The 19,228-nt window shown below is 36.4% G+C and overlaps 1 protein-coding gene across 1 annotated transcript; it reads right to left on the bottom strand.

Moving 5' to 3' along the window:
* Positions 1-3,690: 3,690 nt before the first annotated feature.
* Positions 3,691-18,859, bottom strand: LOC112507622 (LRR repeats and ubiquitin-like domain-containing protein At2g30105). Its single transcript, XM_025112271.1, has 10 exons — positions 18,569-18,859; positions 18,389-18,486; positions 18,112-18,264; positions 11,820-11,930; positions 11,636-11,736; positions 11,393-11,530; positions 10,878-10,926; positions 10,738-10,803; positions 3,952-4,071; positions 3,691-3,880 (listed from the first exon to the last, which is right to left on the bottom strand). The coding sequence occupies exons 1-10, from the start codon at positions 18,750-18,752 to the stop codon at positions 3,770-3,772; spliced, it is 1,131 nt and encodes a 376-aa protein (XP_024968039.1). The 5' UTR covers positions 18,753-18,859; the 3' UTR covers positions 3,691-3,769.
* Positions 18,860-19,228: the final 369 nt, after the last annotated feature.

The raw sequence follows: 19,228 nt of genomic DNA, 5'->3' as shown, positions 1-19,228 counted from the left end.
GCCATTGGCTGTCAGTGGCCAATGAAGAAGGACTCAAATGCTCCCATTAAGTCCTTGTCGAAGATCGAGAAGAACAGGATATCAACTGTCTAGCAATACTTGTTCCCTCACTTCATCCAGTGCATGGGTGGAAAGACTGGAGGCTAGGACCAGGCCTCTAGGATCGCCTTAACCATAGGCATATCTGTGATTCAGCGTCGCAATATAAATTATGTTGCGGTCATTTTTGATGACCTGGTGCTCAAGCTGAACAAGCACCAGCGAGAAAAGGTGGTGCCTTACACCAGGTTCCTTTCAATGGTCTTTGCGAAGATCTTTGGAGATCATTACTTCACGGAAGGAAACCTCCAGGTTTCCAAGCTCGGATCCAGGATTCTGGATCATAAGCTGAGGGACAGTGATGTGGTGCTAACTTCTTTTGTGTCCATCACTACCTCTTCTCCTCAGGTGGCCAGGACAAGGGTAACCCCCCCCCCCAAGTCTAGCCCAGCCACCAAAACCTCTTCCAAACGACCCTCTCAACCAACTCTTGGTTCTCCTCAGGGAGAGGGGGAGATTGTTGATCCTCTCTCTCAGTGATTTGGTGATAATCCCTTTTCACTTATACGTTGTATTTATGTTTCTGTCTTTTCAGTTTCAGCGATCATCACTGAGCATGTTCAATGATCGTTGAAGAACTTGTATTGTAATTCAATCAGAGACAGTGATACTTCAAGAAGACAACACTCACACCAAAGAACCTTAAGCCAAAGTCGAAGACTAAAACTGAAGATTAGAGACTGACGAGTACGTGATCTGAAGCGGTACTCAGTGATTACAAGTCTGTCTACATATATGTGAAGACTGCTCAAGCCTCAGCGAATACTGAAGAGACCTCCAGGTTATTCCAGCATTCAGCGATCAAAGGAAGCTTGTCAAGCACGATTGTTGTTGTCTTGTCCTTATGCACACAAAGGACAAAACCATACCCTTTCTAAGTACGGTATGGAGCTGACTAGTCGACTCTGTTGCCCACCAACTTTAGGTAAGAATGTCTGCTCATGAATAGTCTTTTTTGTACTATTCACTGTAGCAAAGGACAAGCCTTCCTCTTAAGGCTTGACACGTAGTCTAACTCTACCATATTGCATTAAATGAACATTTAATGCATTGGGTATAAATAAAAGTGTTTTTTCTCCAGGCAAAGTGCGCGCAACTCACTCTCATAACCTAATTCTTACTTTGAGCATTCTTGCTTAAGTAAAAGAACTTTTCTTTACAACATTTCTTTTCTCATTTGCTAAGATTTCGTGTGTAACCAAAGATTGTTTAGATAGGTTTTCTTATCTTATCTTTTCGCAAATAGTCTTGTAAAATTTGTATTGATCTTCTCTATCAACATATATTTTAAATTTGAAAATATTGCGTTTGTATTCATCCCCCCCTCATTCTACAAATTGTTTTACTTATCTTGTAGACCCTCAAAGGGACCAACACAACTTCATCCAAAAAAAAATATTATGTGAAACAATTTCATAAGATTAAACAATTTCATGAAAAAATTTCATAAGATTAAACAATGAAACCGCCCTCATTTGTGTAAACCGTGCAAACCACCCTCATACGTCGATTTCATTGTTTAATCTTATGAAATTTTTTCATTAAATTGTTTAATCTTGTGAAATTATTTCATATAATACTTTTTTTTGATGAATTTGTTTCATACATGGTTATGAAATTGTTTCATATAATATTTAATGAAATTTTAAAGAAACTGTTTCATGTATTTCTCTAAAATTAAAATAATGAAGATGATAATATCCATGATTAACACCCTCCACAATAAAAATGGTTAATCAATCTCTCATAATTACAAAAAAATGAACAAAATGAAAAATTATGGTTGTTGAATGAAGTTTTCACGGTTTTTACAAATTAAGTGGTTTTTATTTGAACGCTCCCCTATATATATATATATATATATATATAGAGAGAGAGAGAGAGAGAGAGAGAGAGGCGGAATCAAATGAAAACCGTCTAATTCTTAGAAACTATGTAAACTAATTTCGACCAATAGGAAAATTCCTTTTTTTCTTAATTAAATTTAATCATTAAGGGTAGAATTGTCATTTACATTGTTTTCGATTAAATAAGAAAGTTATTAAGAGATCTTAATTAAGGTATAATAAAAGAAATTTTAGAAATGGTAATATGTTAATGTCTTTTTAAATTATAATTTTAATAATTAAATATTGTTATTTGGTTTCTCGGTTTATTAGTGGTAACAATAAGAAAATTGAAAATTATTATATTCATTAATCAACGAAATCAGTAACAGATCCAAACAAAGATTCATGAACCAGTAAAAATATAATCAGTTGTGAAACAGATTCATGTTAGATTTCTTTATTAAAACGTTCATTGAGGAGCTTGTTTTATGAAACGTATGCAGATTGGTTATATTTGAAGGTATACATTGACTCTATGAAACATGTTCACTTAATGGTTAACAAAGCATGTACTGGTAAATGCATTGACTCCATGAAACATGTTTGTATTGAAAGAAATTGGCTGATGAAATGGGTGCATAACGAAAGTGAAACCATTTCATAATTGTCAAGAAAATGTTGTGTTATTAGCTAACAGTGAAACAATTTCATTATTACAATGAAACGAATCCATCTACCAAAGCCTGTAATGGTAAATGCATTGACGCTATGAAACGTGTTCGGATTGAAAAAAAATTGCCAATGAAATGGAAGCATAATGAAACTGAAACCATTTCATAATTGTTAAGAAAATGTTGTGTAATTAACGAACAGTGAAACAATTTCATAATTAGATTGAAACGGATTCATCTACCAATAGCATGAAAATGACAAATGTCTCATCTAACATCACGTTGATTTGTGTATTGATGAAACTGTGAAACCATTTCGTTGATAAAATGTAGTAGTAACTTTTGTTATTATTATTCAAAAGGTTTCATTATGTTAAATTGATTATAGTGTTTTATTTTTATTGCTAATCTATTTTAATGATGGATGTTATTTTTTTATATAATATTTGAACATAAAATTAATATATTATTTTACAAATAATTTTGTTTCATTAATATTATGATATACATGATAGGATTGCCATTAATATTACCACTACTAAAGTTACCATTTTGCCCTTCTAAGAATTATAAAATAAATTTTTATTTGTTTATTTTTTTTAAATTCTTAATATAACTTAAACTAATCTTGACCATTGATCAAAAAAATGAATGGATGAGATTGGTTTACATGGTTTACACAAATGAGGACGGTTTTCATTTGATTGCTCCTCTCTCTCTCTCTCTCTCTCTCTATATATATATATATATATATATATATATATTGATTAGCTTGGATATCCAACCCGATATGCAAGCCGACTAATCCCATGACGACTACCTGCTTTATAAATAGCCCGGAATCATCGCATTTAAACCTCCATGGCCACAAAGGGATTTTTATTCCTCCTTGGATTTGAACCTATAACCGATCTTACTATCATTGGTTTATCTAATTTATAAACGAATGAAACTTGGGTTAGATCAGGTAGAACTGTTTGGTTTATTTTCGGGTTGGAGGTTTTGATTGGTTTGTATTTTTTATTCATATAAATAAATCTAAGTTACCATTAGCTTTGATTTTTATTTTCATCCTATTCAAAATGTTCCCAAATAAAATATAAAGCTTTACGATGAACATTCTGTGAATAACCTCCATACATACACAAATGCAGATAAAACTCCAACTTCCTACCTTTTATCAGCACCCTCATCAAAATAAGAGGCTCCCTTGACTCGAAACGCCAGTTGTTTCGAATGTTTTAGCACACGCCGCTCATCGAAGCTTTCCCATCCTTCAAACTGCAATCACAATCCTCCTATTCAGAAACTCGATGTACAAAAAACAGCAACCAGAAATGAAAATTATGCACCTCTCGAAGCATGTCCATTGTTATTTCGGTGCCATGGAGGTCCAGTGTGGAGAGATGTGTGCAGTTTTTCAACAATGTCGATGGAAGTGATTTCAGCCCGTTGTTGTGAAGATGCAAAGCCTGCCATGATCGATAGCTGGAACATCAAAATGCAAGAGAACTGGAAGGAGCAAAACCAAACGATCATATATATCCCACATGAGCCTCCCATGAGGTCAGTTCATACCTCACCAAAGGCGACGGGAGTATGTGAGTATGCCATATATAAACATTTTATACTCAAAAATAAAAAAGTAGAGCGACTGTTTTGCCATGATGCCTTGTAAAATATGAATTAGCTAGCTCCAACTTAGGATGGCACTATGATAGTTACTATGCTAAAATGGAGCATTTTTCTGCCTGGTATATTCTTATACTCCCATCGTTCCAAAATAAATGTCGACAACGAAAAAGGCACTTAGTTTTTAAATTGTGTATAATATCACATCTTTTAGTATCAGTCAAGTGTACTAAAAAAGCTTTGATGTAGAATCTTATATCATGACAAATACGGAATTACAACTTAAAGTGACGTCAAAATACGAAATGCTTTAAATCTTCATGGACTATACGTAGTTCAGCCCATATGCGCTGAGGCTACTACTTAGTGTTGCATGCCCAATTGTCAATCTCAATATTCACAATACAAATTGGATGGCCTAAGTAACCTTCAATGATCAAGACGCATGGAAATCTTCTCAACCCAAATCAATATAAGTTAAGTGAGTATGTAAAGTTAGCTTAAAATACTTGCCAACAGACAGGACAGTAAAACGCACACAGAGTAGGGTATGGGGAGGATAAGGTATAAATAGACCATACATCTACCCCGAGGGTAGAGAGACTTTCCATAAACACCCATGACAAGAAAAAAGTTTTAGAAAACATGATTTTGCGAGAAACACTTGGCTCCAGAAGTTGGATAAAAGTTTGAAATAGAAGTTGATCAAATATAAATGGAAGAATAACAGATAATGGTAATTGCATGAATGGTAACAATTGGAATACTATAGCTGTACAAACATTAAAAACATACAAGACATTGACTCTCGGGCCTATCTCTACCCATCCCCAACCCTTAACCACCTCTCCACCCCCTTCCCCGGCCCCAATAAGCACAGGTCCATACACATAATCTGCTACCCTAAGCCTGCGTATCCACAAACTCCTATCTGAGGTCATGCCTTCCGAAATGCCTAAGTACGCCATGTCTAGTCTTAGTTGCTCGTCCGATGTCCTCCTTGCCTTCCCTTCCTCACATCCTCGACTCTAACGCTATCCGACCTCCTCACTGGTGAAAATGAACCGGAAACACCCTAAAGCCGCCATATATATTAAGGCTCCTTGGTATTTGGAGTGTTGATGGAAGCCTTCTTATGCAACCTGACTTGCATTGAGCAAATAGGATGCTTCCATTGCTCAAACAGTAGACCTTCCGTCCCCTGCTATTATTATATGGGAATAAACTAAATTCCTACCAAGACTAATCATGCACTATAATATATATATATATATATATATATAGAGAGAGAGAGAGAGAGGGAGAAAGCTACAAGGTATTTAGGGGTGTGCATCGGGCGGGTCGGACGGGTTCGGGTGGAAAATCAAAAACCCAATCGGATTTCGGATTGCTTCGGGTTCGGGTTGGTCGGGTTCAGGTTTAGTTATAATGCAAAAAATATATATATCCAATAGATTTTGACGATGAATTCAATCGATTTAGAGGATTCATAAATCGGTAATATGCTTAGAAATTAGAAAAAAAACACGACCGACTAAGCTTTTTAGAATTTCCAAAAGATAATTAGATATAATGTTCTCATGTTTTCTAATTTTGATCTTGTTCTCCTTTGAACCCATCCCTATATATGGGGGTAAATCATATATAAATTGTATAAAAGATAGAGACCATGAAAACCAATTTGTATTTGTTGTTTTATAGATGAAACGTCAATGAATGTTTTGTGCGTGAAAAAACACAAAAATACATTTACATATCAAACACAAACTCATACACACAAGAACAGGTGAAACAATATAAATCATAACTAAAATCAAACTCATTGGATGGTTTTGGTTGATTTTCATGGGTTTGGTTTTCACATGTGTTGCAATGTAAATCAACTGTAATCAATAAACATGGGTTTTTGCAATTTTATATAAATAAAAGAGTAAATTACAGATGCGGTCCCTGTGGTTATATCAGAATTTTGGATTGGGTCACCGAAAACAAACTAATTACAGATTTGGTCACTGTGGTTTTGATTTCGTTGCAGACTGGTCCCTCCTAAACTTTGTTAGGTGACGTTTGTTTTTTAAGAGGTGTTGAAGTCTGAAATCTGGTTTCACTTCTGATTTATAATTGGTGGTGCTGAAATCTGAATCAATAAGACTATTTATTTTTGTAAAATAACATGTGTCTTAAGCCTGAAATCTGAATCAAAATAAGAGCAGAATTACATGCCTCAGTTAATACGATATATATATATATATATACACAGAGAGAGGATCATATCAAACACCCAAATTTATTTTATCTTTGTTTCTCTCTTTTCCCCTCTTTCTCTCTCTCTCACTACCGCATATATTCATCATTCCAGTTTTAATCATGAACCAGAGAAGCCCACATCAAGATTTCTTAGTCAAAAGACATTATTCTAAAATCAAGATTGAAATCTGAACAACTCACAGGGGCAGTATCGAGGAGGATGAACATGCCCTTGGTTCTTATTTCTCCTCCTCTCAGATCTTAACTGTTCTTTAGCTTATTGATAAAACAAAGATCAATTGAGATGGTGAAGTCAATCGATTGATGAAGCACATATTGATTGAGAGGGTGAAGTCGATCGAATGATGGAGTAGAGATCAATGACCAATCTCGTGGAGCAAGGCGATAGATTAGGTTGAAGTCAGTCCTCTAGATAGTCTTTAGGATTAAGAGGCAAATAAGTGGCTAGGTTATCACTTAATTTTTCAGAAGACAATAAGGGATAAGAGGCTCTGAAAAGAAAAGAAAAACAAACGGTCTGAATTGTCTTATGTCTGACCGAAATAGACATAAGTGGTAAAATAAAAGTGTTTTTTAAAAAAAACAAACACCACCTTAGTCTGGAGTCATTAGAGTCCTCACGTGCTCCCATGTGAGGTGTATATTTGTCATTTTAAAAACATTTTATATTTTAATAAAAAAACTTTCCCTCTCAATTGATGTCAAAGAGCCCAAATCAAATTCCCATTTTGTATGCTTCTTGATCACATTCTTCAAATCGTAAAAGAACCCTTCATCTTGTTCTTCAACTTACGGCAACATCATCATCTCCATCGATCCTTTAATGTTCATCTAAAATCTAACAAAAATGCTGCGCACACATGGCTGAGTCGAAGCAACTTAACAAAGCAACATGTTCTGGAAGTATATGGTGAGTTTGGTTTTGCTCGAGGAAAAGGTTTCACTTTAGAAAACGATTTTTTTGGTTTTATTCATTGCTTTTGGTTACTAAGTTTAGTCACTAGGGTTTTTATAATTGGTTTTTCATATGGTTTTGTTCATTGGTTTTGCATTTGGTTTTTTTCCATTCATGTTTACCCCACGCTTATTACATTGAAGATTTATCATGGAGGTGCTTTCACGTCTCCTCCAGGTAGAGAGTACATAAATGGTAAATACCATTTTGTTGATTTAGTTGACACGGAGGAGTTTTCAATACATGAGTTGAGAGCTATGATGACAGAAGTAGGTTATGAAGATGATGCACCAACCTTTTATCATTTTAGACTTCCAGGCAAGGACTTAGATTTTGCCCACTAGTAGACAATGAAGTTGATGTTCTGAACCTATTAAAATATGCTCTGGGAGTCCAAAATAACAGAGGTTTACACAGTTGGTGGTGAATCTAATGAATCGGTTGGTGGTTTTGATCAATTTGATGACTTTAATCCATTTCATGAAGCAATGGAACTTCAAAACAATGAGACAAATGAAGAGATCGATGGTGATGCTTTTGTACTTGATGATCAGAAATGTGTTGGATGATGGTATAGTTGACATGAAAAGTGTTATGCCAAATTATGACATGGATGTAGAATGTAATAATAAAGATAAGAATGTTGTTATAGAAAATGATGATCATAATGATGCATTGTTAGAGTTGGAAGCTTCTGAAAGTAACATTGATAAATCTGATTTAGAGATCAAAAGATTTAAATATTTGAAGAAGCTAAGAAAGGAGAGAGGGCCTAACACAAGACTTGAAAGAAGTGTCAACTTTTATGTTGGTCGGGTTTTTGGTAGTAAAAAAGGAATAAAAATGATGATTGACAAACATGCCATTGAGACGAGAAGACAAATCACGGTTCTCAAGAATGATCTTCGTAGGATAAGGGCTGTTTGTAGGGGATTCATACCAAATTTAAAAGAAGAAGTAGATGAGACAAGCAAGCGTAAAGAGGACAAGACAAGTGGGCAAAGTTGCCCATGGGTTTTGCACATATTCGTAGGTAAACATGATGATACGTGGATGGTTAAAACAAATGTAAAAACCCACAAATGTCTTCAAGCAAGAGAAGTTTCAGATTGTACAGCATCTTTCTTATCCCAACAGATTTCAGATACACTAGTTGCAAACTCGGATATTCCAACAACGTCTTTGCAAATCAACTTGGAACAAAAGTATGCAAGTAAAGTTTCAAAGATGAAGTATTTCCTTTACTTCTTGTTCTGAGCACAGGTATTGTTTGAGGCATATACACGAAAACATGAAACATTAGTGGAAGGGGAGGGCATATAAGGAGCATCTTTGGAAGTGTGCAGCATCATCAACAGTACCAGATTTTCAAACAGCCATGAATGATTTGAAGGGTTTCAATATGTTTGCATATGAGTGGTTGAACAAAATACCTACACATCATTGGCAAGGTCACATTTTACAGGTATTTCTTGTGTCCCATATCAATAACTTTCAATGTTACTTAATTACGTCATCCCATATTAGCAACTTTCAATGTTACTTCAAGTTTTAGTTTTAGTTTGTCGGGTTTCGAAAGTAAATAGTTATGAAACTTCAAGGGTAAAGTTTGGCATTTGTTGGGAATGGACAGACCAATGGTGAAAACCATGGTCACCTCCTTGTGTTATGTGAATTTGGTCCAATGAGAGAAGAGAGAGAGGTGATGGATGCATATAGGGGGAGGAGGTGCATGCTCATGCACCGCCTCAAACCCCCGCCCCTTCCTCCTTGTTCTTCTTTACTTTACTTACTATAAATAGTAAGTAAGAGGGAACTGAAAAAGATTTTTTGGATACTGGTTTTGGTAAAAAGAAACTATGGCAAAACCTAATTGAAACAGAGAACAGTTAGAGCATCCGGTGAGGTCTCCAATTAAAGGTGAGTTTTACATGGCTTTGATAACTTGTGAGTTATTACCTTTCATATAGAAACTACTTGTTTTATGATATTAGAAAGTGTGTTAATTATCAAAATAGCATTATATCAAGTCTGTTAGAAACCTTCATCGCTCAAAGCTTTAACCGACAAGGCCCTTCATCGCTCAAAGCTTAACCGATAAGGCCCTTCATTGCTCAAAGCTTCATCCGATAAGGCCCTTCATCGCTCAAAGCTTCATCCGATAAGGCCTTCATCGCTCAATGTGTTAACCAGATTGAACCTTCATCGCTCAAAGCTTCATCCAATAAGACCTTCATCGCTCAATGGGTTANTCCGATAAGGCCTTCATCGCTCAATGTGTTAACCAGATTGAACCTTCATCGCTCAAAGCTTCATCCAATAAGACCTTCATCGCTCAATGGGTTAACCGGATTGAACCTTCGTCGCTCATTGTGTTAACCGGATTGAACCTTCGTCGCTCAATGTGTTAACCGGATTGAACCTTCGTCGCTCAATGTGTTAGTCCGGATTGAACCCTCGTCGCTCAATGTGTTGTCCGAATTGAACTCTCATCGCTCAAAGTGTTGTCCAGATTGAACCCTCATCGCTCACAGTGTTGTCCGGATTGACCATCATCGCTCACAGTGTTGTCCGGATTGACCATCATCGCTCACAGTGTTGTCCGGATTGACCATCATCGCTCACAGTGTTGTCCGGATAAGGGTGTCCATCGCTCACAATATTATCTGAAATGTGATGTTTTGAACTCTGATTGATAGATGGCGGTGTAACCGCGGTAGATGATAGATGGCAGTTTAACCGCGATGAATGTTTGATAATTTTATCATTTAAAATTAGGTCTGAAATGTATTAAAGTGTTACGGTAGATTTTATTTACACGAGGGAAATTCACTCACTAGACATTCTGGTCTAACCCTCAGTTGTTGTAATAATTTATTTTGTAGGTCATCCAACTTCGAAGGATAAAGGTAAAGGGAAGATATGAAGGAATCATGGAAGAAAGTTTTTGTTAAGACGAATTTTTGAAATTCAAACTTTTGTTATTATAACAGTACCGTACTGGAATGTTTGTGAAATATTGTAACCTGACGTATGTTATGTTATGAGTTAGTTATTGGTACTTGTTAGTATATGGTGTGTTGTTACATTTATGGTCCTAATTGGATGGGCTATATATATATATATGCATTACCAATCCAAGCACCAGGGTCATTGGCCTAGTAGTATCCCGCCAATACCTCTTGGAGGTCAAGGGATGAGGAGTACATGTAAGTAGTTTCCGTATATAATTATTATGTACAATAAAAAAAAGTTGAATCCATGTATAGGAAGAGAGAAACACCTTAAGATTCCTCAAACTGCTGAAGGTTTCTGGGAGCTCTACAAGAAGATTTGATGATAAATCAGCCTGCACAACATTGTAGATTCAATCCATGTTGCAAAGATAGCCAGATGTTCTTGCTAAAAAGAAGGAGATCTTACTTCAACAAGAGAAGAGCAGTTCCCTATGCATGAAGGAATGGCCCTAATCCTTCATACAAGAATATCAATTACCATTAGAAAATTGAAACATCATTTAATGTTTGAAGTAGTTTTCACAGCATATCCAAGTCCCTAATCCAATTGATAATCTTCAGAAAAGAATAAACATAAAGTTGAAAATAAAATTCAATTAGGTTATCCTCCCATGAAAGTTGGCAACACTCTCTACAATTGTGTCATGAAACTGAAACATTTCTTTCTTTCTCGTAAGTTTTTAATCCAAAATTGCTTGGTTAGTACAACATTCATAAATAGACATCGGTAAATTGCATGAAAAGTAAGACATTGATTGATAGTCAACTTTTTCTTTTCAACAATGTGTCTTTGGGACAAATTTGTAGTAATGATGTTGCCAATGTTGCAAGAACCAAGAACACTTGCAATCTAATTAAATATCGAAGACGAATTATAAGCATTACCCGGAAGAAAAAATGAGTAAAACTACAGAATTTTACCTGTTGTCATTGGCCTCTAAAACTTCAAGATGAAGTAGCAATCCTATTTCATCTGGAAGACATGTTAACTGGTTGTTTGCAACATGAAGCTCCTTCAAGGTAGTTAAGGCGCCCAAATCAGAGGGTAAACTTGTCAAACTGCAAATAATATGTAGCCAATTACAACAGATACTGGGATAATCGGTCCACAAGTAATACACAACAACATCAAAGTTTATTGTCATGTGGCTATGAGATGCTTACAGATTCTGGCTCAAAGACAAGAAAGAGAGAGATTTCAGTGATGAGATTCCTTTCCAACTAAGAAATTCATCTTTTATGCAGTTTGCATTCAAGAGAAGTTTCTACCAAATAAACATAAGATTCACATATTACTATATTTTCCAATAAGAACCTTTCAACAAAAAGAAACGGATGATTCTCTCACCTGCAATGAACTCAAACCACCAATAGCTTCTGGTATATCTTGTATTGAGTTGCAGTTGAGATCAAGAAATCTTATAGAAGATCCACAATTCCATACTTCATGAGGTATGACCTTTTTGGTTCAACTAGATCATATTAGTACCAAATGTTCACATTAAAGGGATCTTAATTCTACTAAAATTAACACGTTAATATGCATAGATACCTATCCCTTCACAAGAAAAAAAAAAAGGTTTTTATCTCAAACCAGTTGGGGCAGATTAAAAGCAGAAGATACTCATCACCAAATTATATGAAAAGAAAACAAAGATAATGGGGTTATAGGCATACCGCACATTAATGAATACAGGCAAATATGTGTACAAAGCTGTATAATCACTATTTGAGACAATACAATTAAGTACAGACAAACTTTATTGAAGTGTGGTTATGTAATATACATGGAGAGAGTGAAATAGGAGACGCATAATAAAGGTATAATGGTATGTGGGGTTCTAGTTAAGATCATCTTAAGCATTATAAAAAGTAGATTACAAAAACTTCAGATCTGTAATGGTCATATTTTGCATTAATCTTCTGAAGGCATAGGTTCTAATAGTTTGGAATGGTCTATGCTTGTTTTGTTGGGCATCCAAGAGTTCATAATGTAGTGGCTTCAAACGTGCCTTTCCAGGGACATGCTCTCTAAATCATATAATTTTGCCCTTATATTAATATACTTTAGATTTATCCAAGGACAACTGTTGACTCCTAAATTAGGTTTGATGATGAACAAACTTCTTATGAACACTTTGTATATTTGAGTTCTAAAATGTAATTGACCTATTCGCTGAAGATTTGAAGTAATGGAGAACAAAGCTTACAGATGACCAATAGTGGATAATCGAATTGGAAATTACAAAGTGTCATCAACTAAGGTAGCGTTTGGCACGCAGACATGATAGGAAAGGGTTGGACAGGACAAGAAGGCAGGACCGGATAGGACAAGTGTCTGATGTATGGTACGACTAGGACCAGAGAGAACAGAACTTGACAAGTTGTCCGTAAAAGTTATTTAATGATTTTATACATCATACAATAGTTATAAATGACACAAATAATTTAATGTATAAGCATTTTTACACAAATTTTATATACATGAATACATACATATATAATAGTACCCAATTTAAATGAAAATTATGTTTTATTCAGTTTGGATGATCTTTATGAATTGGCAGAGGCACAATGAACGACGTTGCATGTGATAACCGGGTTCCGGTTATATAATTTTGAGGTGGTTTTTGAAAGTTTGGTAAGTAGAGAATTTTAAATTCCTTATGTGTGATTACCTGTTTAAAATTCTTATTTATTCTCACCACCTTAAAAGTTTGTGTATAAGATATGTATTATATCTTATGGGGGGAAGGTATGAAATGAGTTTTAAAATAATAAAACTTCACAGCCTATGTTTAGCATATAAAAGTGAGAAGATAAAATTTATCTTATCTTATCTATTCTGTTTTGAGAAGAAAAGAAGAAGGATAGAGAAAAGTTACAGCGTGTGTGTAAACCTGTGTGAAAATCTGCGTGAAGCTGTTAGAACAAAGAAGTTGATTCTGTGGTCATATTTGGAATCTGTTGCTGTGAGATTCATCTTTGTATACGTGAATATAAGGCGAGGTTTGTTATTAAAATCTTATACGTTTAGTATTGAAAATACTTGAACTGATTGATGTTTATGTGAAAGGTAAACTGGTTTTTTGAAGTTGTTTGAGTTTAGAAAGGTAGACTGTTCTTGAAAGTTGTTTTGAGTTGATATTGAACCGGGTTTAGAACTGTAAAAGTTCTTGATATAAAGTTTCTGAGATAAAACTGTTTTAATGTCATTCTTGGCAAAAATGACAATTTTAGTTATGTTTTTATGAGGGAATAAGGGTGGCATACCAAGGAGAGGTGTACCATGAGATAAGGGTGGCATATCAAGAAGAGGTGTACCTTTGGATAAGGGTAGCATATCAAGAAGAGGTGTACCTTTGGATAAGGGTGCCAATTGTGAAATCTGAGTTTTGATCATAACTCTTGTTATCACATCCATGGGATGCAATGATTCGGAGTTGTCAATTTTGTGTGATGTGAAGACTTAGAATTATTGCTCTTATTGATATGATAACAATGATGTTGTGCAGAGGAAGAAAATGGCTTATAGCCAGAGGCTTTAATTGCCTGTGTTTCGAATAATCAATGTTTTTGGGATTTTGGATATTACACTTCAAATTTTTCAAAAGGGTAAAGGTTTTGGTGAGGAAACAGAGGGGCTCTGGTTGTTTCTTCAAGATTAACCAAAAGGCCTCTGGTTGTGGTGGAAAATCTCTTAAGTTTTTCAAAACTCATTTTAACCCAGAGGCTCTATATGTGCTATACAGAGGCTCTGTATCATGAAATTTAACAAGTATAAGCTCTGTCTGAGCTCTGTATCTTAACTCTTGATTTCTTGTACAACTTTATAAGTTTAACCTTTTTAACTTGATCTTTTACAAATATAGTAGAGAACCAGAGAGGATCTGGTTAACTTTCATGTTTTATCCGAGGGCCTCTGGTTATGTTAAAATCTTATTTGTTTTCTTATATCTCATCTTTTTATTTTCTAAAAGTTGGTCATGCATCCTTAGTTATTTTTGAAAGTTGGAAACCAGAAGCTCTGGTTGGTAAGACCAGAGGCTTTGGTCGATTAGAGGGGCTAGAGGGGCTCTAGTTAGCTTAACTCTGGATTTCTATATACTAAGTTGAGTGACCAAAGGAGTTATGATTGATTATTTTACGTGTTTATATCATTTTTAAGAATGATATGGATTTCATGATTAAAGTCTTTAATAACTTTCTTTTATTTGGCTTTGCTCTAAGAGCCAGAGGAGCTCTGGGTAATCCCACATTGTGGGATACAAGGACTTTGAGAATCTCGCACAGAGTGATGCGAGGACCTGAGTGGATATATGCCATGTATGGTGAGGCAGATTTATAAACTCTTATTGAATTGTGATATTTGAGTTTTGACTTAGAAAATGTTGAAGATATATTTGTATATTTACAAAGCTAATTTTAAAACAAATTTGGTGAATTTTCACCCTGTAATTGTATAAAAAAGGGATTTCTCACTAGACATCAAGGCCTAACCCTCATTTTGTGTTTCAAAAATATGCATTGCAAGTCGAGATATATCCAGGGTTAAGGGGAAGGGGAAAATGTGAAATTTTTCCTGTTGTGCTTACTTGATTTATGAAGATCAGTATGTTATTTGTTGAATTTTTTGGGAATACTGGTTTCTATACCAATTATGTACAAGAATGTTATTTTAGGAAATTTTTGGTTGTAAATTTTGTAATATAGCTTCTTGTACTGTTGGGACCGAAGATGTACTATTCGTATTTCCTGATATATGAAATACATGATTACATGCAAAAGTGGGATGTGGAGTGTTACATTGCAGCGACAATGGTTGTGGAGGTAGAGGCAATGGTGGTTGATGGATGACGGTGGTTGTGGAGGACGTGAAGATGGTGGATACTAGTGGTTGTGGTGGTAGACAATGGTGGCTGTGGTAGTTGTGGCCGATGTGGTGGAGGTAGTGGTGGTGAGTGGTGGTGAATGGTAATGGTAGCCGATGGTTGTGGTGGTGGTTATAGTGGAGGTGGCTGACAGTGCTAGTGGTGGTGGTGATGGGCGGTGGTACTCGGTGGCTGATGGTGATTGTGATGGTGGTGGTTGCTAGTGGTGGTTGATGGATAACATTGGTTAGTGGACGACGTGAAGATGGCGGATAGTGGTGGTGGTGGCGGCCAACAGTGGTGGAGGTAGTTGTGGTTGTGGCCCATGTAGTGGAGGTAGTGGTGGTGGTGAGCAATGGTAGTGGTAACCAATTATCATGGTAGATGTGGTTCTAGCGGAGGTGGCTGACGGTGGTAGTGATGGTGGCAATTGGCAGTGGTTGTTGGTAGTTATGGAGGTCGTGGAGGGAGTTGTAGTCAAAGAGGAGGTGGAGGTGGAGGTGATCAATGGTGGTCAATGGTGGCTATTGGTGGCCACCGGTGATGGTTTGCGGTTGCGACTGGCGGTGGTGACAATTATAACAAATACGATATAAATATTATATATCAAATAGGGTAGATTAGTAGTATTTTAGTTTCTGGCTCATTCTTGGTCCATCTTGTTCCACCAAAGAAAAAGCTTTTTTTGTCCTACGCTATCTCACCTTGTCCTAGTTCTTGTCCCTGTCCCATGTCGCGCTGAACGTGGAACAATAAGTTTTTATAGTTTAGGTTGTGAATAAAGCAAGCCCTAAAAGAGCGCTGAAACTATACCTTCCTTGTCCCTCTGGACCTATTCACCTCACTAACCCCCCTGTTGTTGGATATTTAGAGTCAGTTGGATCAGAACCAGCAACAGATCCTACTATTAGTTTATGGTCTCTGCCTTTCTTTACTATGTTCCTATCTATGGATCTCGTGTAAAAAAAGAATAAAAATAGGCTGGTTTAAGGACGGAAGCTCCCGAACCCCGTCGCTCGTCTTATGGAGACGTGTGTGCCAGGGGAATGGAGGGCAGTGGGGAGATGAGCTCTTTTGAGCTACAGTTTATGCATATTCCTATATTGCRGATCTACTGTTGGAAGCTCTTGTTTCCATGTACCAAACACAGCCTAAAAGATCAACATTGGACGATGCAAAGCGTCCAGCATCTGAAGGATCTCAGTAACATAAAAGGCTAATGCAGTTTTTCAACAGAAACACGAAGAATCGCCATTAAGATGCTCAGGGGCCAAAAGTGAAGACATCACTAAAGCTGACGATATCACTAAAGCTGAAGTAACACTAATGTTGATATCACTCGAGTTGAAGATTGGTTCGAGAGAGCATTACCAAGGTCACACACTGCAGACTCCATGGCAACCAAGACAAGGCACCTACTGTCACTAAAGTTGAATAAAGTAAAGTTGAAAAAGATGTCACCACTAAAGACCGACTCCAAGTGTCATTGATCCTAAAGCACAAGCTGACCTAATGTATTACCGAAGGGGTGTCGATGACACTGAAGGCCTCAGCTACCAGCACTGGCAAGAAGCTCAAAAGTTGAACATTGTTTTATGATAGATTCAAAGTCTTGACCTGAGCCAAGGACTTATATCCAACAAGTTGAGTAAGTTATGTCTTACTCATATCGAGCAATCCAAAAAGACACTCCTTATGACCCACGTGAAGTTGCAGACAAAGAACATAAGTCTACCCAAAAGTATTAGAATGCAAAGATGTGTTTAAAGCAACATTTATGCAACATGTCTAGCACTAAATGCACTATGAATTGCTCTCTAAGTATTAGGGGATCCTATATCACATCAAGAAAAAAGATAATTGTAGTTGCTTCACCAAATGGAACAATAGATCTGCAAAGAATTTGCAGATCTTCTAGCGATTATCCAAAGGAAAATCCAACGTGTATGAATATCCTCTCTACCTTTCAGAGTAAAGAGACAACCCATCCAAAAGCGAGTAAGCAAAACCCGTAACCATACTAAATGTAAACAAGAATCATGTTAGAAGGGATTTCTCTAAGTAGGGTTCTTCAAGAGATGAATAAGGATGAACAAAGCAAGAATGCTCTGTAGTTAGCATTCAGTGAAGTCTTGCTATTACAAGCAAACTTAGTCTATTCATCCTACCTCTTAACTAGTCCTAGTCACATTTATAACTTAGAGCTTTATACCCGGAATGTGGAAGCATCTTGTAATCCATCATCTAAGAAGGCGTCTATTTCAGGCCTAAAATCATCAAGTGGTTTGAAGCCTTATTCCGCACATGATGAGATTCTTGTACTAAAGTTTATCAATGAGAAACAAGGATTTGTATTCAACCCCTCCCTTTTTCTTACAAAATACTTGTGGAGTTGTCGTAAGCCCTAAGGAACCCAAAAGACCTTCATTCCAAGGACATCATCATGATTCTTGAAACACAAGAGGCATACAAGATAAACCCTTTCTATTCATTCTTTGATTCAGGTTTGACCTTTCAAAAAACATGTAACATAAAACTTTTGGAGTAGATACAAACTAGTTATGTCATCAAATTAAATATAAAACTATCAATACCCAACAAAAAAATACATAACAATTGAAATGAATGGCTCTAAACCAAATCATATCTTGTGGACAATTGACAAAGTTCGCTCAATAGCCCACAATTATCAATATATAGCCAAGATCTCAACGATGACAATTAACAAGACCTATTCACGGAAGCAACAAATGCAGCTCCATGAATTACCTTTACGTCACTATTAGACAGGGCTATAACCCCAGTAAGCTTCCATCTTTTAGATTGACTCTTCACAAGAGTCACTTGTTTCTCCCTTCTACCGGTTTCTGGAACTCTCCTTAAATTCGAAGCCACCGTAGTTTCGTTCTTGATGGGACCACTCTAAGACAATGAAATTGTAGTTTCTCGATCAAAACCAAAAATCCCCAATTCTATGACAAATCATATTCAAGTGACATATTTCTTAAACCAGCTTTCTATCTCTATATATGAATCATCAAATTACCCCTTGATGTAGACCTTGGGAAGCAATGAGCTGTAACTTATAGATTCCATTGTATGTCCCCAATGAGCTAAATTTCTCTTCATCATCAAGAATTTTCCCTGCAATACATCATCTTCAAAAGTTAGGCTTTTTTTTTCAAGTGTTGAATATGTTGTGTATACAGAAATTAGCGATGGTTACCTTTAGAGATTAGTTTCTGACCGCGGGGAAGAACATCAGTGAGTGGTTGAAGCAGATATTTTAGATCTTTGACGGTGGAATCAACAGAAAGATTGATCGGTATCGATCGTCCGTTGAACTTCACACTTATTTTTACATTGTTTATGGGATCGCTCCGATCAGCGGTAGCGCCGTTCGTCGCCATTTGGAACCCCAAGCTCAGAGCAGTCGTGACGGAGGACGATGTACAACTGTAATTGCTATCGATACAAACATAAGTTGGTATTTTTTTTAAGTTTACGAACCGATCTAACCCATAGGTTTTGGGCTCCGACTCCGAGTGACTTATCGGGCCATATCTATACTACCTTATTAAACATCTATATTCAAAGTTTTAAAGTCTTAATTTTTTTAATACCCAAAATACTCTTTCTTCCTTTACACCCATCCCCTCTCCACTACTCTTCTACTCGCATGCTCTCCACGACTCTTCTCCCTAAACCAGATTCGCACGCTCCCTAAACCAGATTCGCACGCTCTCCACTACTCTCCTCGCATGCTCTCCACGACTCTTCTCCCTAAACCAGATTCGCACGCTCTCCACTACTCTCCTCGCATGCTCTCCACGACTCTTCTCCCTAAACCATTATCGCACTCTGCCCAAAGTCTGTTCTCTCTATC

The sequence above is a fragment of the Cynara cardunculus genome (genome assembly GCF_001531365.2).
Source record: "Cynara cardunculus var. scolymus isolate 2C chromosome LG 2, CcrdV1, whole genome shotgun sequence".
Classification (NCBI taxonomy): domain Eukaryota; kingdom Viridiplantae; phylum Streptophyta; class Magnoliopsida; order Asterales; family Asteraceae; genus Cynara; species Cynara cardunculus.
Note: the sequence above shows the minus strand (reverse complement) of the source record. Positions and strands in the feature narration are given on the sequence as shown.

Excerpts from the sequence above, each read along its gene's own strand:
- LOC112507622 (XM_025112271.1), bottom strand. The coding sequence starts at position 18,752 with ATGGCGACGAACGGCGCTACCGCTGATCGGAGCGATCCCATAAACAAT. Across the intron at positions 18,265-18,388 it reads CCCAAGGTCTACATCAAGGG|AGTGGTCCCATCAAGAACGA; the intron begins GTAATTTGATGA and ends TCATTGTCTTAG. Across the intron at positions 4,072-10,737 it reads GCAGTTTGAGGAATCTTAAG|GCTTTGCATCTTCACAACAA; the intron begins GTGTTTCTCTCT and ends CGATCATGGCAG.